The following is a 21,428-nucleotide window of genomic DNA, read 5'->3' as shown; positions in this document are numbered from 1 at the left end:
ACTTTGAATAGTTTAGTGTCATCTACAAATTTAATCACCTCGCTCGTAGTTCCAATTTCTAGATAATTTATAAATAAGTTGAACAGCATCAGTCCCAGCACAGATCATAAGAACATAAGAACATAAGCAATGCCTCTGCCGGGTCAGACCCGAGGTCCATCGCGCCCAGCAGTCCGCTCACGCGGCGGCCCAACAGGTCCAGGACCTGTGCAGTAATCCTCTATCTATACCCCTCTATCCCCTTTTCCAACAGGAAATTGTCCAATCCTTTCTTAAACCCCAGTACCGTACTCTGCCCTATTATGTCCTCTGGAAGCGCATTCCAGGTATCCACCACCCGCTGAGTAAAGAAAAACTTCCTAGCATTTGTTTTGAATCTATCCCCTTCCAATTTTTCCGAATGCCCTCTTGTTCTTTTATGTTTTGAAAATTTGAAGAATCTATCTCTCTCTACTTTCTCTATGCCCTTCATGATCTTGTAGGTTTCTATCATGTCTCCTCTGAGTCTCCGCTTTTCCAGGGAGAAGAGCTCCAGCCTCTCCAATCTTTCAGTGTATGAAAGGTTTTCCATGCCCTTAATCATTCGTGTTGCTCTCCTCTGGATCCTCTCAAGTATTGCCATATCCTTCTTAAGGTACGGTGACCAATACTGAACACAGTACTCCAGGTGCGGGTGCACCATCGCCCGATACAACGGCAGGATGACTTCTTTTGTTCTGGTCGTAATACCATTTTTAATAATACCCAACATTCTGTTTGCCTTCTTCGCGGCTGCTGCGCATTGCGCCGTTGACTTCATTGTTGTATCCACCAGTACACCCAAATCTCTTTCAAGGTTACTTTCCTCTAATACTAATCCCCCCATTTGGTAGCTGAACATCGGGTTTTTTCTCCCTATATGCATGACTTTGCATTTCCCTACATTGAATTTCATCTGCCATTTATTCGCCCACTCCTCCAGTTTGTTTAGGTCCCTTTGTAGGTCCTCACACTCTTCCGTAGTTCTAACCCTTCTACAGAGTTTAGTGTCGTCCGCAAATTTTATAACTTCACAATTCGTCCCCGTTTCCAGGTCATTTATAAATATATTGAACAGCAGCGGTCCAAGTACAGACCCCTGCGGAACTCCGCTCGTGACTTTCCTCCAGCCCGAGTAGTGACCCTTCACTCCAACCCTCTGTCTCCTGCCTGCCAACCAGTGTTTGATCCATCTGTGTACGTCCCCTTCCACCCCGTGGTTCCACAGCTTCCTAAGTAGCCGCTCATGGGGTACCTTGTCAAAGGCCTTTTGGAAGTCAAGGTAAATGATGTCTACAGGTTCCCCTTTGTCCAACTGGCTGTTTACCCCCTCAAAGAAGTGCAGTAAGTTTGTTTGGCACGATCTTCCCTTGCAGAAGCCATGTTGGCTCGCTTTCATCAGCCCATTTTTTTCGATGTGCTCACAGATGCTGTCCTTTATCAGTGCTTCTACCATCTTGCCTGGAACCGATGTCAAACTTACCGGCCTATAGTTTCCCGGGTCTCCTCTTGACCCCTTTTTAAAGATAGGTGTAACATTTGCTATCTTCCAGTCCTCCGGAATCTCTCCAGTTTTCAAGGATAGGTTGCAAACTCGTTGGAGTATTCCCGCTATCTCATTTCTTAATTCTTTTAGTACCCTAGGGTGGATTCCGTCCACCCTATTTTTTCGCTGCCTTCCCGCTCACGCAGCTTTTTTTCTGACTTATGTCAGCTTTTGTTTTCTTTTTCTTTTAGTTTAAAGTAAAAAAAAAAATTTTACTTTTTCACTTTCGCGGTTGTGGCCTGACAGGGCCTCTTCCACGCTTCAAGCCTCGACTTTTGATTTTGCCAAGGCCTTATTTCTATCCATGTCCCGTCTGCAAATGGGTTATAAAAAGTGCATAGGGTTTGCTCGCCCTATTTCCCTTACTGACCCGCATCGCTGGTGCCTCCAGTGTTTGGGGCCAAACCAAAGGACTGGTTCTTGCACCCGTTGTTCTTCCCTTCAAAAGAGGACCCTCAAGAATCGTCAAATTCAACAACGTTTGCTTTTCGGGTCCGGTATAGAGGGAGATTCGGCATCGGTTCCGGTGTCGGAATCCACACCGAAGTCGATGTCACATCATTTGATGTTGCTGGACTCCACCTTGGTATCGCAGCCAGTGGGTAAGTCAGCTAAGAAACCTTCTCCTACCCCTTCAGGCCCTCAGGTCACTTCAGCAGTGAGCTAAGTCCTGCAGACCTTGAGGTGTCCTAAGAAACGCTCGGCTCTGATTGAGGTGAGTGCCTCGTCATCAGCCTCCTCATCTCCGGAGCGCAAAGTGGCACCAAAGGTACCGGCAAAAAAGCCAGCGGTACTGGTGCAAACTCTTGAGGAGAAAACTGCAGCAGTGCTGCAAGTCCAATTGCAGGAGCAGTTGCAACTCTTACTCCCTGTCATGGTGACACCGGCTCCTCCGGTGTCAGCCCGGTCTGAGCCTTTGCTATCGGCATCGACCCTTGCGGCACCGGTCAGGTCTGAACCTTTCTTGTCGACATCGACTTTTATAGAACCGGTGTCTACTGTCTCGGCACCAGAACAAAAACCTTCTTCGGTGCCGACAGGCTTGTTTTCAGGTGCGATGTCGGATTCAGCTCGACATCATTCTTCTTCACACACATCTCCCGAGGCGATGTCGGTCAAATCGGGGAAATCATTGAAGAAGATAAAACATGAGGAGTCATCGACACCCAGTTTTTGACGTCGTCTTCCACCGACGCAGGACTCGGATCTCTAGGAAGATTCTTAAGAGCCTATTTTGACCGATGATGAGGCCTCTTCTAATGAAGATCCTTCTTAAGAGCCTGTTCCAAAACCAGAACAGACATCTTTTTCCAAATTTTTGAGGGAAATGTCAGAGGCACTTTCCTTCCCTGTAGAGGCTGATTCCAAAAATTCTAAAGCATTTTTGGATGCATTAGATTATGAACAGCCACCTAAGGAGTTTCTTAAGCTCCCGCTTCATGATATTCTAAGGGAGACTTATTATAAAAATCTTAACTCCTTTGACTGTTCCTGGGGCTCCTCGTAAACTTGATTCCCTCTATAGAGTGGTTGCAATTCCTGGCTTTGACAAGCCTCAGCTCCCTCGTGAGTCTCTCCTGGTAGAGTCCACTCGTAAAAATTCTGCAGGAGCCAGTGTTTATGCTTCTGTCCCTCCTGGCAGAGAAGGTAAGACCATGGATCGATTTGGCAAACGTTTATTTCAAAATGCCACACTTGCCAACCGGTCCGGAAATTATGCTTTCCATTTTTCATTCTATCTTAAACACTTAGTCAAGCGAGTATCTACCCTACAGAAATACTTACCTGAGCGTGAGGTTCCTGTTTTGCAGCAGTACATCTCTAGTTTGCTGCAACTGAGAGAGTTTTTGGAGCACTCTATTTATGACACTTTTGAGCTCACATCTCGTGCTACAGCCATATCTGTGGCTATGCAGCGCTTATCTTGGCTTAGGGTGTCTAAGCTGGATGTTAACCACCAAGATCGTCTGGCCAATGCTCCTTGTTTGGGCGATGGACTTTTTGGGGAGTCTTTAGATACCACAACCCAAAAGTTGTTAGTTCATGAAACCAGGTGAGATACTTTGGTTAAGAACAAGAAAAAGCCTCCACCTGCTCATCCTTTCTGACAACAGTCTTCCTATCAACGTTTTGCTGTTAGACTTTTGCAGCCACCTCAGTCTCAACCTTGCAGACAAAGGCAACAACAGCAGCAGCAACCATGCTAACAACAGCAAAACAGGCTGCGCAGCCTAAAGCTACACAGCCTTTTCGACCTGTATCTTCAAGCATAGCGTCTACTCTTTCTCAACCATTACCTCAGCCCTCAGCCTGTCTTCAGTTGGTCATCAATCGTTGGGAACTCATAACATCGGATCTTTGGGTCCTCAACATCATTCGTCATGGTTACTCTCTCAATTTCCAGTCTCTCCCACCAGACAGCCCTCCAAGAGAGTCTACTTTGGACCCTGCTCAGTCCTCCCCTCTTCTGCAGGAGATGCAATCCCTTCTGCTGAATGCCATCGAGGAAGTTCCTCTCGATCATCAGGGCCAGGGATTCTACTCCCGTTACTTTTTAATACCCAAGAAGACCGGGGGACTGAGACCAATCCTGGATCTCAGAGCTCTCAACAAATTCAGGATGTTGTCTCTTGCTCTGCTTTATTCTCTCCTCAATCAGAATGACTGGCTATGCTCCCTAGACCTCAAAGAAGCCTACACACATATCCCGATTCATACGGCTTCCAGGAAGTATCTCCAGTTTCAGATCAGTCGTTGTCATTACCAGTACAAGGTACTTCCCTTTGGCCTGGCATCTTCTCCCAGAGTATTCACGAAGTGCCTGATTATAGTGGCTGCATCTCTCCGATCACATAGCCTTCAAGTCTTTCATTACCTGGACGACTGGTTGATCAAGGCTTTTTCATCTCAGGAAGTGGTCCAAGCAACATCTCAGACCATTTCTTTTCTTCAGATTCTGGGATTCGAAGTCAACTTCCCCAAATCGCATCTCGTTCCGACTCAGCGTCTTCAGTTCATTGGGGCAATCCTGGACATCACTCTCATGAGAGCGTTTCTTCCACCAGATCGACTTCAGACTCTCATCTGTCTCAGTCAGCAATTGCTTCCTCTACAAACCATCTCTGCCAGACACATGATGGTTCTTCTAGGCCACATGGCAAGACTTCATCTGTGCACTCCTCAGTGGAGCATGGTATTGGGGTTCAAGAAGGGATTAGATAATTTCCTGAAGGAAAAAGGGATAGAAGAGTATAGATAGAGGGATACTATACAGGTCATGGACCTGATGAGCCGCCGCATAAGCGGACTGCTGGGCATGATGGACCTATGGTCTGACCCAGCAGAGGCAATGCTTATATTCTTATGACTCTGTCTTCCCAGTGGTCTCAAGTGACGGACCATCTTTCACAGCACATATCTGTGACATCGTCTCTTCTGCAGTCGCTTCGCTGCTGGATGACCTCATCCAAACTTTCCAGAGGTCTCCTTTTTTACTTGCCCCCTCATTTACAAGATCATCACGACAGACGTGACTCCTTATGTCTGGGGGGCACATATGGACTGCAGACTCAGGGTCCTTGGACCGCCAGAAAGCGGAAATTTCACATCAATTTCCTAGAACTCAGAGCGATGTTTTATGCCCTCAAGACTTTTGAACATCTGCTCTGCCCTCAAGTCCTCCTCCTTTGCACAGACAATCAAGTAGCAGTGTACTACATAAATAAGCAAGGAGGCAAGGGCTCTCTCCTGTTGTGTCAGGAAGCTCAGAAAATCTGGTCTTAGGCGACAACTCACAATCTATTTTTAAAAGCTGTCTACATTCAAGAAGAGAAGAATTCACTAGCAGACAATCTCAGTAGGATTCTTCAGCCTCATGAATGGACTCTCGACTCTACAACTCTCCAGTCCATATTTGCTCAATGGGGCACTCTACAGGTGGACTTATTCGCAGCTCCTCACAATCACCAGTTGCCCCAGTTTTGCTCCAGACCTTACTCTCCTCTTCATCTGTCAGCGGATGCTTTCCTTCTGGATTGGACAGGTCGATTTCTATATGCCTTCTCTCCACTTCCTCTCATGTTGAGAACTCTGTTCAAGCTCAAGAGGGAAGCAGCCACCATGATTCTTATTGCTCCATGGTGGCCCAGGCAACATTGGTTCTCCCTTCTTCTTCAGCTCAGTTCCAGGGAGCCCATACTTCTTCCAGTATTTCCTACTCTGCTTACTTAGAATCAGGAATCGCTTCTACATCCCAACCTGCAGTCTCTACACCTGACAGCTTGGTTTCTCTTGGGCTGAATTCTTCTCAAATTCTCCTCTCTCAGCCTGTCCGTCAGATTATAGATGCCTCCAGGAAACCAGCCACACAGCAATGTTACCAACAAAAGTGGACTCAGTTTTCTTCCTGGTGTCGTCATCTTCATCATCATGATCAAACTTCCTTGGCAGTGGAATTGGTGTTGGATTATCTCCTTTCTCTGTCTGACTCTGGATTTAATCTAAATCCATTCAAGTCCATCTCAGTGCTATTACTGCTTATCATGAACCAGTACAGAGAAAACCTCTTACTGCTCATCCTTTGGTCTCCAGATTCATGAAAGGGCTTTTCAATGTGAATCCACCTCTCAAGCCTCCGCCTGTCGTCTGGGACCTTAATGTGGTTCTTTCCAGTCTGATGAAGCCGCCATTTGAACCAATGGCCACAGCTCATCTCAAATTTCTTACCTGGAAAGTGGTTTTTCTTACTGCTCTCACCTCTGCCAGGAGGGTCAGTGAGTTACAAGCACTAGTAGCAGATCCACCCTTTACAGTTTTCCATCATGATAAGGTGGTTCTGCGTACACATCCAAAGTATCTTCCAAAAGTTGTCTCTGACTTTCATCTCAATCAGTCGATTGTTCTACCAGTATTTTTTCCTAGGCCTCATTCTTTTCCTGGAGAAGCAGCCTTGCATACTTTTGACTGTAAACGAGCTTTGCTTACTACCTTGATTGCACAAAACCTCACAGAACTTCTCCCGAACTCTTCATCTCATTTGATCCAAACAAGTTGGGGCATCCTGTATCCAAGAGAACAATTTCCAACTGGCTTGCTGCCTGCATTTCATTCTGCGTTGCTCAGACCAGGCTGACAATGGAAATCTGTGTCACAGCCCATAAAGTTAGAGCTATGGCAGCTTCTGTTGCTTTCCTTAAATCCACTGCCATTGAGGAAATCTGTAAAACTGCCACTTGGCGCTCAGTTCATACCTTCACTTCTCACTACTGTCTGAAGTCATTCTCCAGAAGGGATGGGCACTTCGGCCAATTTGTATTACAAAATTTATTTTCCTAAAGACCAACTCTTCCACCATCCCATTCTATTAGCTTGGAGGTCACCCATCAGTGAGAATATGCTGCCTGCTTGTCCTGGGATAAAGCACAGTTACTTACCGTAACAGGTGTTATCCAGGGACAGCAGGCAGATATTCTCACATCCCACCCACCTCCCTGGATTGGCTTCTTAGCTGGCTTATCTTAACTGAGGGACCGCGCACCTACGTCAGGCAGGAAGGCACTCATGCATGCACGGAGCGGACTATCAAGAACTTTTTAAGTTCTTAAAGTAGCAATGGACTTTTAAAGTGTCCGTACCAGGGCTTTGTCGGTGTCGTCACCCATCAGTGAGAATATCTGCCTGCTGTCCTTGAATAACACCTGTTACGGTAAGTAACTAACTGTGCTTTTTGAGCACTAATGCATAACTTTAATGAAGTAGAAATTGTTCATGGAGTTTGCTTCAGTGTTCTTTTGTTTATAAAATAGTGCTATATGTTACAAAAGTAAGTCTGCATAATTATTGCTATAAAACAAACTATGTACACAGTATGGTGCTGGAATGTGGACAGCGATTCAGACAGCCTGCTCGCACCAATCGAGCCCTCTCTCTGACGCTTCCTGCCAAAGTAGAAGTGGAAAGTTACATCATAGAGAAGGCTTGGGGGTTGGCACTATCTATCCCCTTTCAATTTTAGAGCGTGCTCTTTCGTTCTCCCTACTTTGGAGAGGGTGAACAATCTTTCCTTATTTACTAAGTCTATTCCCTTCAGTACCATGAATGTTTCGATCATGTTCCCTCTCAATCTCCTCTGTTCGAGGGAGAAAAAGCCCAGTTTCTCTAATCTTTGCTATACAGTGAAAGATTAGAGAAACTGGGCCTTTTCTCCCTCGAACAGAGGAGATTGAGAGGGGACATGATCGAAACATTCATGGTACTGAAGGGAATAGACTTAGTAGATAAGGACAGGCTGTTCACTCTCTCCAAAGTAGGGAGAAAGAAAGGGCACTCTCTAAAATTGAAAGGGGATAGATTCCGTACAAACGTAAGGAAGTTCTTCTTCACCCAGAGAGTGGTATAAAACTGGAACGCTCTTTTGGAGTCTGTCATGGGGAAAACACCCTCCAGGGATTCAAGACAAAGTTAGACAAGTTCCTGCTGAGCCGGAAAGTGCTCAGGTAGGGCTAGTCTCAGTTTAGGGCACTGATCTTTGATCAGGCCACTGTGTGAGCGGACTGCTGGGCACGATGGACCACTGGTCTGACCCAGCAGCGGCAATTCTTATGTTCTTACAGAAGAAATCTTCTGGGTTATTGACTGGTGACTGGACCATGGAACACTTGGGGAGCAGCTGCGGCATGTCAGTGTACTGTGGTAAATCGGTTGAAAAATACTGATCTAGGTCATATGAAGTTTCTTGTCTCTTTCTTAAAGGTTTGGGAATTGGGATTGTGAAGGATTAGGATTTTTAATTAATATTTAGTTATCTTTCAGTGGCATGGAATGCTGCTACTATTTGGATTGGCCTCTGTGAAGATGCGACACTGGACTAGATGGACCATTGGTTTGACCCAGTAAACATAAGAACATAAGAAGTTGCCTCCACTGGGTCAGACCAGAGGTCCATCCCGCCCAGTGGTCCACTCCCGCAGTGGCCCACCAGGTCCTTTGACCTGTGAAGTGATTTGACCATTTTTATATCCTACCTCTGCTTCTATCTGTACCCCTCAATCCCTTTATCCTTTAGGAACCTATCCAAAGTAAAGCTATTCTTATGTTCTTAAAGTGTTCATCTCTGGAGTTAATGTTAACAACTGACTGGGTTTAAGAACTGAGATTCGTGAATGTGTGTTACCTTTAAATTTTAATTGTATAAGCTCTAATGATAATAAGTAACATGTTGATCACACATATTTTGCAAATTGTATTAGATATCTGTAATTGATGGAACAAGTCCATTTGCAAGTGCCTATGACCTCGCTAACATCATTGCAGCCTATCGGGATAGGAATGGTAAGTCAGCTTTAAGAAATGGGTATATTTCCTGAGATAAGCAGAATCCCCTAAAATTTGTGCATGCAAATTAAAGAGCCAGTTAACATCAGTAATTGTGTGCATCTCTCTGCATGCTATAGCTCTACTAGCATGCCAATAGATGTGTCTGGGCTGTTCCAGAAGGTTGTGCATGGAATTATAGAATAGGGCCTTGACGCTCTTAAATTGAGCATCAGTATTTATACCAGGTCTCAGCAGGCACCTAAAGTTAGTTGCAGGGATTGACACGAAGCACAGTTGTTTAAAGGGCACGCACACCTTATAGAATTGTGCTTAGTGCCGATTTTTTCAGCATCAAACTTTGAGCACTATTTACTGAATCCAGCCCAATGCATTTATCTGTGTTTATTAAATTCCTGATGTACCATCTTTCTGTAGTGGAGTCAAAATAGTTTACATATTACATAGAGCAGTAGTGTTCACTAATTTTTAAGTGAGGGACACTTCATTCAAATGAGCTGAAGGAGAGCCGCCAGATATCTTCCCATATGAGGCCTTGACACAGCTGATCAGTGTATGTTAATAAAACTAACAAGTCCTCACGAAAATTAGAAATCAAATACAAAAAGAGTGGGGATGCTTCCATATGGGATCTTTATTGTAAAACAGTAGAAATTGACTCAACGTTGTCAGCATTTCAGTACTCGAAAAGTACTTTTGTCAGGAGTCTTCTAAAACAGATCAGATCAGCTGTAGTAAACATTTCTAGGTACAGTCTGTAGAAAAATATTTGCTAGCTAGTGGGTTGTCATCTGTGCTGGCAAATGACCATCAAACCTTCCAGTTTAGGGTAGAACTAGAAAAGTTTGTTAGGAAGCTTCAGTTAAGATTATATTTTGATCAAATGGGGGTTTATGATATAATAGAGAGAGATAGATCTGTAGTTAGGGATAAATCCGACCTCCCCCTGGCCCCTTGGACTCCACTCTGGTGGCCTTTCGATCAGCTGTGTTAGCAGAGGTGGGTAAGTAGGAATAGGTGCAGGGAAGATTTTGTCACAACCTGTCCCGGTTAGAACAAGATGCCCTTAAAAATTTGAAGGATGAATCCTCAATTGTTATACAACAAGCTGACAAGGGGGGGCGTCATAGTGACATGGGACAGAGAACAATATCTTTTGGAAGGGTGGTCCTAGTTACTGGATAAAGCTAACTATATCCCCCTTGACTATGATCCCTCAGATGTGGTGTTCACGGAGATATGCCGGGTGGTTTCAGAGGATAAGAAAATGGGATTTCTAACTAAGCTGGAGTTTTCTTATTTGACTTAACAGTTCAAGGTACCTGTTTTTTTATTTGATCCCCAAGATTCATAAGAACCTTGTAAAGCCTCTGGACGCCCTATAACAGGGGGTACGCAGGCTGCTCGTTGGGGGTACATGGGCTGACCGCAGCCTGCCTGTCCATCCCTTGTCCACTCACCCGCCCACTACATTTACTTACAGCCCTGCTGGTGCCACAAAGAAGGGAAGGGCCAGGCGCATGCCCACAAGCCTCGCCCTGACATCAATTCTGACGTCGGAGAGAAGATCCATGATTGGCTGGCAAAGGACCTTCTCCCCGACGTCAGAATTGACGTCGGTGGGAAGGCTTGTGGACATGCACCAGGCCCTTCCCTTCATTGCTGCACCAGCGGGCCTGTAAGTAAATGAAGAAGATGAGGGACAGGCAGTGGACTGGGAGGGGGTGAGGAGGAAATGGCGGCAGGTCGGCTTGGGGGCAGGCTTCAGGGGAAGGTGGGAAATAATTAAATGCAGCTGGTGCGTGACAGGTGGCGGCGGGTCGGCTTGGGGGGGGCAGGCAGGCTTAGATGCAACTTCGGGGGGATGCAGGCTTCGGTGCAACTTCGGGGGGAGGGAGGAAGGGGGCACTAAGGACATAGGAAGGAGGCACTGGGAGCACTAAGGACACGAGAAGGAGGCACTAAGGACATAGGAAGGAGGCACTGGGGGCATTAAGGATATGGGAAGGGGCACTAAGGACATAAGATGGAGGCACTGGGGGTACCAAGGACATAGGAATGGGAATTAAGGACATGGGAAGGAGGCACTGGGGCACTAAGGACATAGGAAGGAGGCACTGGGGGCACTAAGGATATAAGAAGGGGGCACTGGGTGTACTAAGGATATAGGAAGTGGGCACTAAGGACACGAAGGGGGCAGTGGGGCACAAGGCATGGGAAGGAGGCACTGGAGGCACTAAGGACATAGGAAGGAGGCACTATGGCACTAAGGACATAGGAAGGAGCACTGGGGGCACTAAGGACATAGGAAGGGGGCACTGGGGGCACTAAGGACATAGGAAGGGGGCATAGGGGGCACTAAAGGCATGGGAAGGAGGCACTGGGACATAGGAAGGAGGCACTGGGGGCATTAAGGATATGGGAAGGGGCACTAAGGACATATGTTGGAGGGACTGGGGCACTAAGGATATAGGAAGGGGGCACTGGGGGCCCTAAGGACATAGGAAGGGACAAGTACATAGGAATGGGAACTAAGGACATGGGAAGGAGGCACTGGGGCACTAAGGATATAGGAAGGGGGCACTGGGGGCCCTAAGGACATAGGAAGGGGGCACTGGGGGCACTAAAGGCATGGGAAGGAGGCATTGGGGGCACTAAGGGCATGGGAAGGAGGCACTGGAGGCACTAAGGACATGGGAAGGAGGTACTAAGGACATGGGAATGAGGCACTGGGGGTACTAAGGGCATGGGAAGGAGGCACTGGAGGCACTAAGGACATGGAAGGGGCACTAAGGACATAGGAAGGAGGCACTGGGTGTACTAAGGATATAGGAAGTGGGCACTGGAGCTCTAAGGACAGAAAGTGGGCAGTGGGGCACTAAAGGCATGGGAAGGAGGCACTAAGGACATGGGAAGGAGGCACTGGGGGCACTAAGGGAATGGGAAGGAGGCACTGGAAGCACTAAGGACATGGGAAGGAGGCACTGAGGGTACTGAGGACATGGGAAGGAGGCACTGGGGGCACTAAGGACATGGGATGGGGCACTAAAAACATGGGAAGGAGCCACTGTGGGCACTAAGGTCATGGGAATGGACACTAAGGACATGGGAAGGAGGCACTAAGGGCTTGGGAAGGAGGCACTGGGGCACTAAGGGCATGGGAAGGAGGCACTGGAGGCATTAAGGACATGGGAAGGAGGCACTGGAGGCACTAAGGACATGGGAAGGGGCACTAAGGACATAGGAGGGAGGCACTAGGGGCACTAAGGGCATAGGTATGGGCACTAAGGTCATGTGAAGGAGGCACTGGTGGCACTAAGGACATGGGAAGGGGCACTGGGGCACTAAGGACATAGGAAGGAAGCACTGGGGGGCACTAAGGATATGGGAAGGGGCACTAAGGACATAGGAAGGAGGCACTGGGGCACTAAGGACATGGGAAGGAGGCACTAAGGACATGGGAATGAGGCACTAGGGACTTGGGAAGGAGGCACTGGGGGTATTAGACATGGGAAGGAGGCACTAAGGACATGGGAAAGAGGCACTAAGGATATGGGAAGAAGGCACTGGGGGCACTGACATAGGAAGGAGGCACTAAGGAAATGGGGAGGCACTGGGGACATGGGGGAGAAGGCACTGGGAGCACTAAGGACATGGGAAGGGGCACTAAAGACATGGGAAGGGGCACTAAAGACATGGGAAGGAGGCACTGGGGGCACTAAGGGCATGGGAATGGGCACTAAGGATATAGGATGGAGGCACTTGGGGCACTAAGGACATAGGAAGTAGGCACTGGAGGCACTAAGGACATGGGAAAGAGGCACTGCGGGCACTAAGGACATGGGACGGGGCACTAAAGACATGATAAGGAGCCACTGGGGGCACTAAGGACATGGGAAGGAGGCACTAGTGGTACTAGACATGGGAAGGAGGCACTAGGGACATGGGAAGGAGGCACTGGGGGCACTAGGGACATGGGAAGGAGGCACTGGAGGCACTAGGGTCATGGGAAGGAGGCACTGGGGCACTAGGAACATGGGAAGGAGGCACTAAGGACATAGGAAGGAGGTACTGGGGCACTAAAAATATGGGAAGGGGCACTAAGGACATAGGAAGGAGGCAGTCTGGGTACTAATGACATAGGAAGGAGGCACTGGTGGCAGTAAGGACATAGGAAGGAGGGAGGGAATAGAAAGGGACAATTGTTGGGCCTGAGTGTATAAAGAAAGAAAGAAATTAAAGAAAGAATGCACAGTCAGAAGGAAGTGCAACCAGAGACTCATGAAATCATCAGACAGCAAAGGTAGGAAAAATTATTTTATTTTCAATTTAGTGATCAAAATGTGTCTGTTTTGAGAATTTATATCTGCTTTCCATATTTTGCACAATACTTGTCTATTTTTCTATAGTTGTTACAGAGGTGACATTGCATATTTTAAAGTCATCTGCCTTGACATCTTTGAAAACCCCCCAAATATAAATGATAATTAACATTTTCTCTGCGTACAATATGCTTTGGTTTTTTTTTTTTAATTTTGTGGTTACTATTATGTATTAAGATTATATTGTGTGTATATGAAAAATGGGATTGAAGAAATTGCATTATCTGCAATTATTATTATGGGGGTGAAGTTTGGGCGGGTCTGGGGCGGAGTTTGGCCAGGGGTACTCGGTTGGTATTTGTTAGGCTTAGGGGGTACCTGGCTTGGAAAGGTTGAGAAACACTGCTCTATAGTTTCAGCGCAGGGCTTCTTACTGGAGAAGAGCGACTAAAATGGTTAAGGGGCTGGAGGAGTTGCCGTACAGCAAGAGATTAGAGAAACTGGACCTCTTCTCCCTTGAAAAGAGGAGACTGAGAGGGGACATGATAGAAACATTCAAGATACTGAAGGGAATAGACTTAACAGATAAAGACAAGTTGTTCACCCTCTCCAATGTAGGGAGAATGAGAGAGCACTCTCTAAAGTTAAAAGGGGATAGATTCCGTACAAACGTAAGGAATTTCTTCTTCACCCAGAGAGTGGTGGAAAACTGGAATGCTCTTCCGGAGGCTGTTATAGGGGAAAACACCCTCCAGGGATTCAAGACAAAGTTAGACACGTTCCTGCTGAACTGGAACATATGCAGGTAGGGCTGGTCTCAGAACACTGGTCTTTGACCTAGGGGCCGCCGCGGGAACGGACTGCTGGGCACCATAGACCAGTGGTCTGACCCAGCAGCAGCAGCAATTCTTATGTTCTTTATGGGTGTGCAAGTTTGTGGATGTGTTCTTGCATCCCTGTCTAGTGCATGTTAAATTTCTATTGAAGGACACTATTCATTTTTTTGAAGCAACTCCATCAATGGGAGAATAAACTGGATAAGATTACTTTTTTGGTTACATTTGACGTAGCTGCTCTCTACACCTCAATCCCCCAAGGTGAAGTTTTGCAAATGTTAAAATTTTTTCTGGACCAGCAGCCATGTCCACAGTTGGTCCCTTCTGAGTTTTTGGTACATTTGAGTGAGATATCTATAAGTCTGAATTATTTTTTGTTTGAAAATCGTTTTTTCCCGCAATGTGCTGGGATGGCTATGGGGCTTCTTTTGCTCCGGCTGTGGCCCATTTGTTCATGGCAATGTTTGAGGAGAACTGGATACACAACTCTCATTTTGAATCCAATATAGTGAGTTGGTCAAGATTTATTGATTTTAGCTTATGAGACTGTTGGGTAGGCAAAATGTTTTAGCCCATTACTGATATGGCTCAATTCTCAATCATTGCACTGGTCCCTGTAGTATCTATAAGTATAATACTCTCTCACTTTTTTTGATCTTTTTAAAATACATTTTGTCTTTTTAAATGCTCAACTTTAATGCAGGGGTTCAACGGGTTCTGACACATTTCGCCATGCTGCCTCAGAGAACCCACATCAACATGAACTTAATTCTGCCCCTACCATGTCTGTTTTTACTTCAACTGCTCTTGCTAAGACCAAGCTCTGAGCACTGAGAAGTGTTAGAAAGTTTGTGCTATAATCAGCTGTGTGCACATTAATTCATATCTGTTTGCAAGATTTATTGATGACATTTTTGTTTTTGGAAGGGGTCTCTTGAGGAATTGCTGGAGTTTAAGATCTACATTGACACTTGCTACCTGTCCCTACATTTTGAAATGCATTATGATGCTGTGAGCATTGTGTTTCTGGATGTAAAGATTGTGAAGGAGGACCATAGGTTTATGACCACTGTATATGTGAAGGACACTGACCATAACTCCTTATTGGATTATAGGAGTATGCATCTGTTCTCTGAGATCAAATAACCAGTATGCCCAGATAAAGGCCAAATGGTCGTTCTATTCTGCCCATCCAAGCGGATTTTCTCACTCAGGGATCAGTTCCTATTGAGAATCTGGAACACTTTGGGTTTATGGCATGGCTCTTGAGAGGGTGGCCCTGACAAGCAAGTGTTATTTGGATGTGGTCATTACCATGTTGCTCAGAGCTAAGAAGCCATCCATGGTGGCAGCCCATGCTAAGACCTGGAAGTCCTTTCAGCACTGGTATGTAGTGAAGGATATAGAGCTCTGATGAGCTCCAATTTTGGTAGTCCTAGACTTTTTGCAAGAGGAACTTCAGAAGGGGCTGTCAGTAGGTTTTGTGAAAGTGCAAGTAGCAGACCTTGCCTGTTTCCAGGTGCAGAAGGAAAGAGGCTCCTTGGCCTCTCACCCAGTTCATTAAAGGAGCTCTGCAGTTGTGCCCTCCGGTATGTTCCCCTTTCCGTTCCTGGAACCTTAACATCATGTACAGGCTCTTGCATTGTAAATCTGCATTGTATCTTCGCTGTATAAACACCCATGCTGAATATGTACAGTCCCCTGCATTGTAAACTGCGCTCAACTGCATAGTACACTCCCTTGCATTGTATCTTCGCTGTGTATGTACAGTCTCTCTTACATTGTAAACCGCTCTGAACTGTTTGTGGTATTGCGGTATACAAAAATAAAGTTATTATTATTATCTCACAAGGTCTCAGTACTGCTCCAAATATGCCCAAAAATAGTATTGTCCTTCCACATCAATCAGGAAGTCCGTTAGCCCACTTTTTGCCCTATGGTGTCTAAGATAAAGGATAAAGCATTTCATTTGCTGGATATTGTGACTGGGCCAGGCCCCAGGTGAGTGGGCAGACCTGGCTTGGACCGCAGGTAAGATTTATTTGTGCGCCTTTTATATGGTGGGTTGAAGGAAAACCCAGACACTGGATTTCTTCCAAAACTTAACCGGGTTTATTAAGGCAAAAGAAAAAAGTCCCAAAATAACCAATTGCTTCTCCTAGACATTGATTATGCAGTTCCTTCTCACTTAAGTCCAGTGCACTTTCTCTGTGCCTCAGTTCAGGGACTGAACATAAGAAGTTGCCTCCACTGGGTCAGACCAGAGATCCATCGCGCCAAGCGGTCCGCTCCCGCGGCAGCCCATCAGGCCTATGGCCTGTGAAGCGGTCCCTGACTATTGCTATGCTCTACTTCTATCTGTACCCCTCAATCCCTCTATCCTTTAGGAACCTATCTAAACCTTCCTTGAACCCCTGTAGTGTGCTCTGGCTTATCACAACCTCCGGAAGCGCGTTCCATGTGTCCACCATCCTCTGTGTAAAAAAGAACTTCCTAGCATTTGTTCTAAACCTGTCCCCTTTCAATTTCTCCGAGTGCCCCCTTGTACTTTTAGTTCCCCACAGTCTGAAGAATCTGTCCCTGTCTACCTTTTCTATGCCCTTCAGGATTTTTAAGGTTTCTATCATGTCTCCTCTGAGTCTCCGCTTTTCCAGGGAGAATAGCCCCAGCATGTCCAACCTGTCAGCGTATGAGAAGTTTTCCATACCTTTTATCAGTTTTGTCGCTCTTCTCTGGACTCTCTCAAGTACTGCCATGTCCTTTTTGAGGTATGGCGACCAGTACTGGACACAGTACTCCAGATGTGGGTGCACCATTGCCCGATACAGTGGCAAGATGACTTCCTTCATCCTGGTCGTTATACCCTTTTTTTAAAAAATTTATTTATTTATACAACTTTATAAAAATTTTTCCAAGCATAAACATCTTGTACAGAAAAGTACGATCAAGACATCTCTGTTTAAATTAATTTTCAGTTCTGAAATGTAATTCACTCAAATTATAATAGGAAAAGAAAAGAACAGCTTCCCTTGAACGCACACAAGTCCTCTAAATTAAACTAGATCCAAGATTTAAAGAGTATCTTAATTAAATGCAAACTAATATAAAGAGGCACTTTAACTATTACTAATACAGAGAACTAATTTCCAATAGGAGCTGTTGTTACTTCATTCTCAAGGCGTTTCATTGAGATAGAGATCCAAGATGGCCGCAACTTACTGACTGCTGCTCAGACGCTCGTAACTTCGCTTCTATCTTGAAAAGAAATGCTGAAAAGGAGGGGGAAAAGCGCTGGTGTTGCCTCCCTACGCTTAGTACCCCCATCGGCTACAATTGATGACTTCATACGGCGACTGCAACGGGAACAAGAATCGCCAGGGACAGCACCGCTGGGAACGCCGCTGGAGAGTATCGCTGCGGCGAATTCCCTAGGGCCCGACATCTCTCTGAGCCCTGACGAACGGACGCCACTCCACCAGCCACAAACACAGGCAGCCAGCTAACCGCGAGAGTTGAGTGCATCCGGACAGGAAGTTCTCTCTTCTCGAGAGGCAAACATGCTGGAGGGCTCGCTGAATGGGACATCTCAGCCTGTAACCGGGACACCAAGTGCTGGAGGAGGACAAGGCTTCACTGAGGTAAACCAGCTCCAAGAACAGACTCTAACCACACAAGTACAATTATTTTCAGTGGTTAAACCCCCACAAGTCACATTAGAAGCTCTTTGGGATTTGGTAGTTAATTTGGGGAACACTTTAAATCCTCAAATAAAAAACTTGGATACAGAAATAAAAGCTCAGAAAGAAGAAATTAACTCTTTAAAACAAGATATATCTTTATTAAAGCAGGAAACCAATAAATAATTAATAACTGTCAAACAATCAAGATCAACTGGTTAAAGATAATACAATCATGAGGAGGAAATTGGAAGCTTTGGAGAACAATACTCGGGCTAATAACCTGCGGATTGTAAATTTTCCTAAGATTTTATCAGTTTCCCCTCGAAATATGATAAAACGATATTTTATGGAGATTCTTAAGATACCTGAAAATTCTCTACCTCCCCTCACAAGGGCTTATTATCTTCCTGTTAAAGCTCAAATTCTTCAAAAAGAAAAAGTCGAAGAACCTCAGGAACATCCATTGGATATTTCCGCTATATTAGAACAATCGGACAGAGAAGTGGCTACGCCAGCCACTTTCCTGTTGACTGTGGCTTTGGCTCCAGACAAGGACTGGATCCTGAATCTTTACTTCAAGAATAGATCCAAGGATTTCCTGGGTTTCCATATTCAGATTTTTCCAGATGTCTCAAGAGAGACTCAAAAAAGAAGAAGAGAATTCCTAAATTTGAAGCCTGGAGTGACTCAAATTGGGTTTTTTTTCTTTTTAAGATACCCATGTAAATGTGTCGTTAGATATGGTTCATTGAAATATGTACTTGTAGATCCTTCTCATACCCTTTTTAATGATACCCAACATTCTGTTCGCTTTCTTTGAGGCTGTCGCACACTGTGCTGATGCTTTCAATGTTGTGTCCACCATCACCCCCAGGTCTCTTTCAAGGTTACTTACCACTAGCAATGATCCCCCCATTTTATAGCTGAACATCGGGTTCTTTTTCCCTATGTGCATGACCTTGCATTTCTCTATGTTAAAGCTCATTTGCCACTTTTTTGCCCATTCGTCCAGCCTCGTTAGGTCCCTTTGCAGGTCTTCGCAGTCTTCCGTGGATCTAACCCTGCTGCAGAGTTTGGTGTCATCTGCAAATTTAATAACCTCACAATTTGTTCCCACCTCCAGGTCGTTAATAAATATATTGAACAGGAGCGGTCCCAGCACCGACCCCTGTGGAACTCCGCTCGTGACTCATTGCCAGTCTGAGTAATGGCCCTTTACTCCAACCTTCTGTTTCCTGCCTACCAGTCAGTGTTTGATCCATCGGTGGACATCCCCTTGTACCCAGTGGTTCCACAGCTTCTTAAGCAGCCGTTTGTGAGGTACCTTGTTGAAGGCTTTTTGGAAGTCAAGATAAATGATGTCTATGGATTCCCCTTTATCCATCTGGCTGTTTATTCCCTCAAAGAAGTACATTAAGTTTGTGAGGCACGACCTTCCCTTGCAGAAGCCGTGCTGGCTCACCTTCAGCTGACCATTGTTTTCTATGTGTTCACAGATGCTGTCCTTGACCAGTGCTTCCATCATCTTTCCCGGAACCGAGGTCAAGCTCACCGGCCTGTAATTTCCCGGGTCACCCCTTGATCCCTTCTTAAAGATGGGTGTGACATTTGCTATTTTCCAGTCCTCCGGGATCTCCCCAGTTTTTAAGGATAGGTTACATATTTGGCAAAGTGCTTCCGCTATTTCGTTTCTCAGTTCTTTTAGTACCCTTGGGTGGATGCCGTCTGGACCTGGTGATTTGTCGCTCTTCAGTCTGTCTGTCGGAGGACATCCTCTTGGCTTACCTCTAGTTGGACCAGCTTTTCATCCTGGTCCCCGCTTATGATCTCTTCAGGTTCTGGAATATTGGATGTGTCCTCTCTCGTGAATACTGATGAGAAGAACTTGTTTAACCTGTCAGCTATCTCTTTTTCCTCCTTTACCACTCCCTTCCTGTCTCCATCATCCAATGGTCCCACTTCCTCTCTGGCTAGTTGCTTCCCCTTCACGTACCTGAAGAATGGTTTGAAGTTTCTTGCTTCCCCCGCCAGTCTCTCCTCATATTCTCTTTTTGCTTTCCTAACCACTCGGTGACATTCCTTTTGGTGCTTTTTGTGCTCCTTCTGGTTGTCCTTGGTTTGGTCCTTTTTCCATTTTCTGAACGATGTTTTCTTGTCACTTATCGCCTTTTTCACTGCATTTGTTATCCACATCGGGTTTTTTGTTCAATTCTTTTTGCATCCTTTCCTAAACCTGGGGACGTACAGGTTCTGTGTTTCATGCACCGTGCTCTTGAGTAGGGACCAGGCTTTTTCTACGGTCTCCATCTTCCTTGAGCTGCTGCTGAGTTTCTTTCCCACCATTTTCCTCATGGCCTCATAATTCCCTTTTCTGAAATTGAGTGCTGTCGTTGTGGTTCTTTTCACCTTTGATGTTCCTATTTCTAGCTTGCACTGATCATATTGTGATCGCTGTTTTCTAGTGGCGCTAGTACTACCACCTCCTTTGCGGGTTCCCCTAGCCCGTTGAGGATTTGGTCAAGAGTGGCATCTCCTCGTGTTGGTTCCATGACCAGCTGTTCCATGAAACAGTCCCTCATAGCCTCCAGGAATTTTGTTTCCCTCGTGTAGCTTGAGTGTCCAATACTCCAGTCTATTCCAGGGTAGTTGAAATCCCCCATCACTACCACACTTCCGCTTTTGCATACCTGCCTCAATTCAGCCTCCAGGTCCTGGTCGTTTGCTTCCGGTTGTCCTGGTGGGCGATAGTACAGTCCCAATTATATGTCTGCTCCATTTCCTTCTGGTAGCTTAACCCATAGCGATTCCAAGCCATCCGCCCTTACTGTTGTTTCCATCCTGGTTGAAGGAATGGAGTCCTTTATATATATAGAGCTATTCCTCCACCCTTTTTGTATGTCCTGTCTCTCCTATAGAGTTTGTACCCTGGTATTACCACGTCCCATTTGTTGTCTTCGGACCACCATGTTTCTGTGACTCCAATTATGTCTAGGTCCTCCTTACTGGCTATAAATTCTAGCTCTCCCATTTTGGCTCTTAGGCTCCTAGCATTGGTGTATAGGCAATTTAAGTCCCGGTTGTCTACCTTCCCTGTTGGTTTTCCTCGTGGTTTGGACTGGACAGTCCTTGTCCACAAAAAGGATAAATCAAAATCAAATATGCTTTTCAGTCCCTTCAATGTCCAATATTCTCCCTTCTCAGGGTAGCTGGCTTCTATTAGCCACAGTTCTTGAAGCATGGCTGAGCACCACAGGTGCCAGCCCTCCTTTCAAATGTCGTTCCAGTCAGAGAAAAAAAACGTTTTCTCTGCCTCTGTTTTCCTCTCCAACACTTTGTCCCCTTTTAAGGATGCTCACAGCCCTGCCTTGCAGGCTGTGTGGAGCAAGCCTCCCTTTACCAAGGTCTTCAGACCCACCCGATATACCCCCTATCGTCCTTTAGCTTTAGTCCTTTGGGGACTTGGTGAAATGAAGTTTAAAGAACCACTGTCTTAATTAGGCACTGCTGTCTTACCACTACCTGCAGCCTTACTCTAGCTCAGGTTTCTTTGGCAGAGACGTCTCCTTACTGGGAGGAAGAAAACAGCCACACATTGCTCAATCATATGTCCATGTCCTCCTCCAAAACACTTTCTTCTGGGACAGCTTCACTGTACATGTCCCATTCTGTATCCCTGGGACTAGAGGTTTCCATT

At 45.9% G+C, this 21,428-nt stretch overlaps 1 protein-coding gene across 4 annotated transcripts in view; it reads left to right on the top strand.

Moving 5' to 3' along the window:
* TMEM231 (transmembrane protein 231) overlaps positions 1-21,428 on the top strand; it is a 177,810-nt gene that overhangs the window by 109,404 nt on the left and 46,978 nt on the right. For all 4 annotated transcript variants that reach the window (XM_033941480.1, XM_033941481.1, XM_033941477.1 and 1 more), the window contains one exon: positions 8,812-8,893. In XM_033941480.1, the coding sequence (XP_033797371.1) occupies positions 8,812-8,893 (82 nt within the window). The remainder of the gene's footprint in view (positions 1-8,811; positions 8,894-21,428) is intronic.

The sequence above is a fragment of the Geotrypetes seraphini genome, chromosome 4 (genome assembly GCF_902459505.1).
Source record: "Geotrypetes seraphini chromosome 4, aGeoSer1.1, whole genome shotgun sequence".
NCBI classification, from domain to species: Eukaryota; Metazoa; Chordata; class Amphibia; order Gymnophiona; family Dermophiidae; genus Geotrypetes; species Geotrypetes seraphini.
This window is presented reverse-complemented; position numbering and strand designations above follow the sequence as displayed.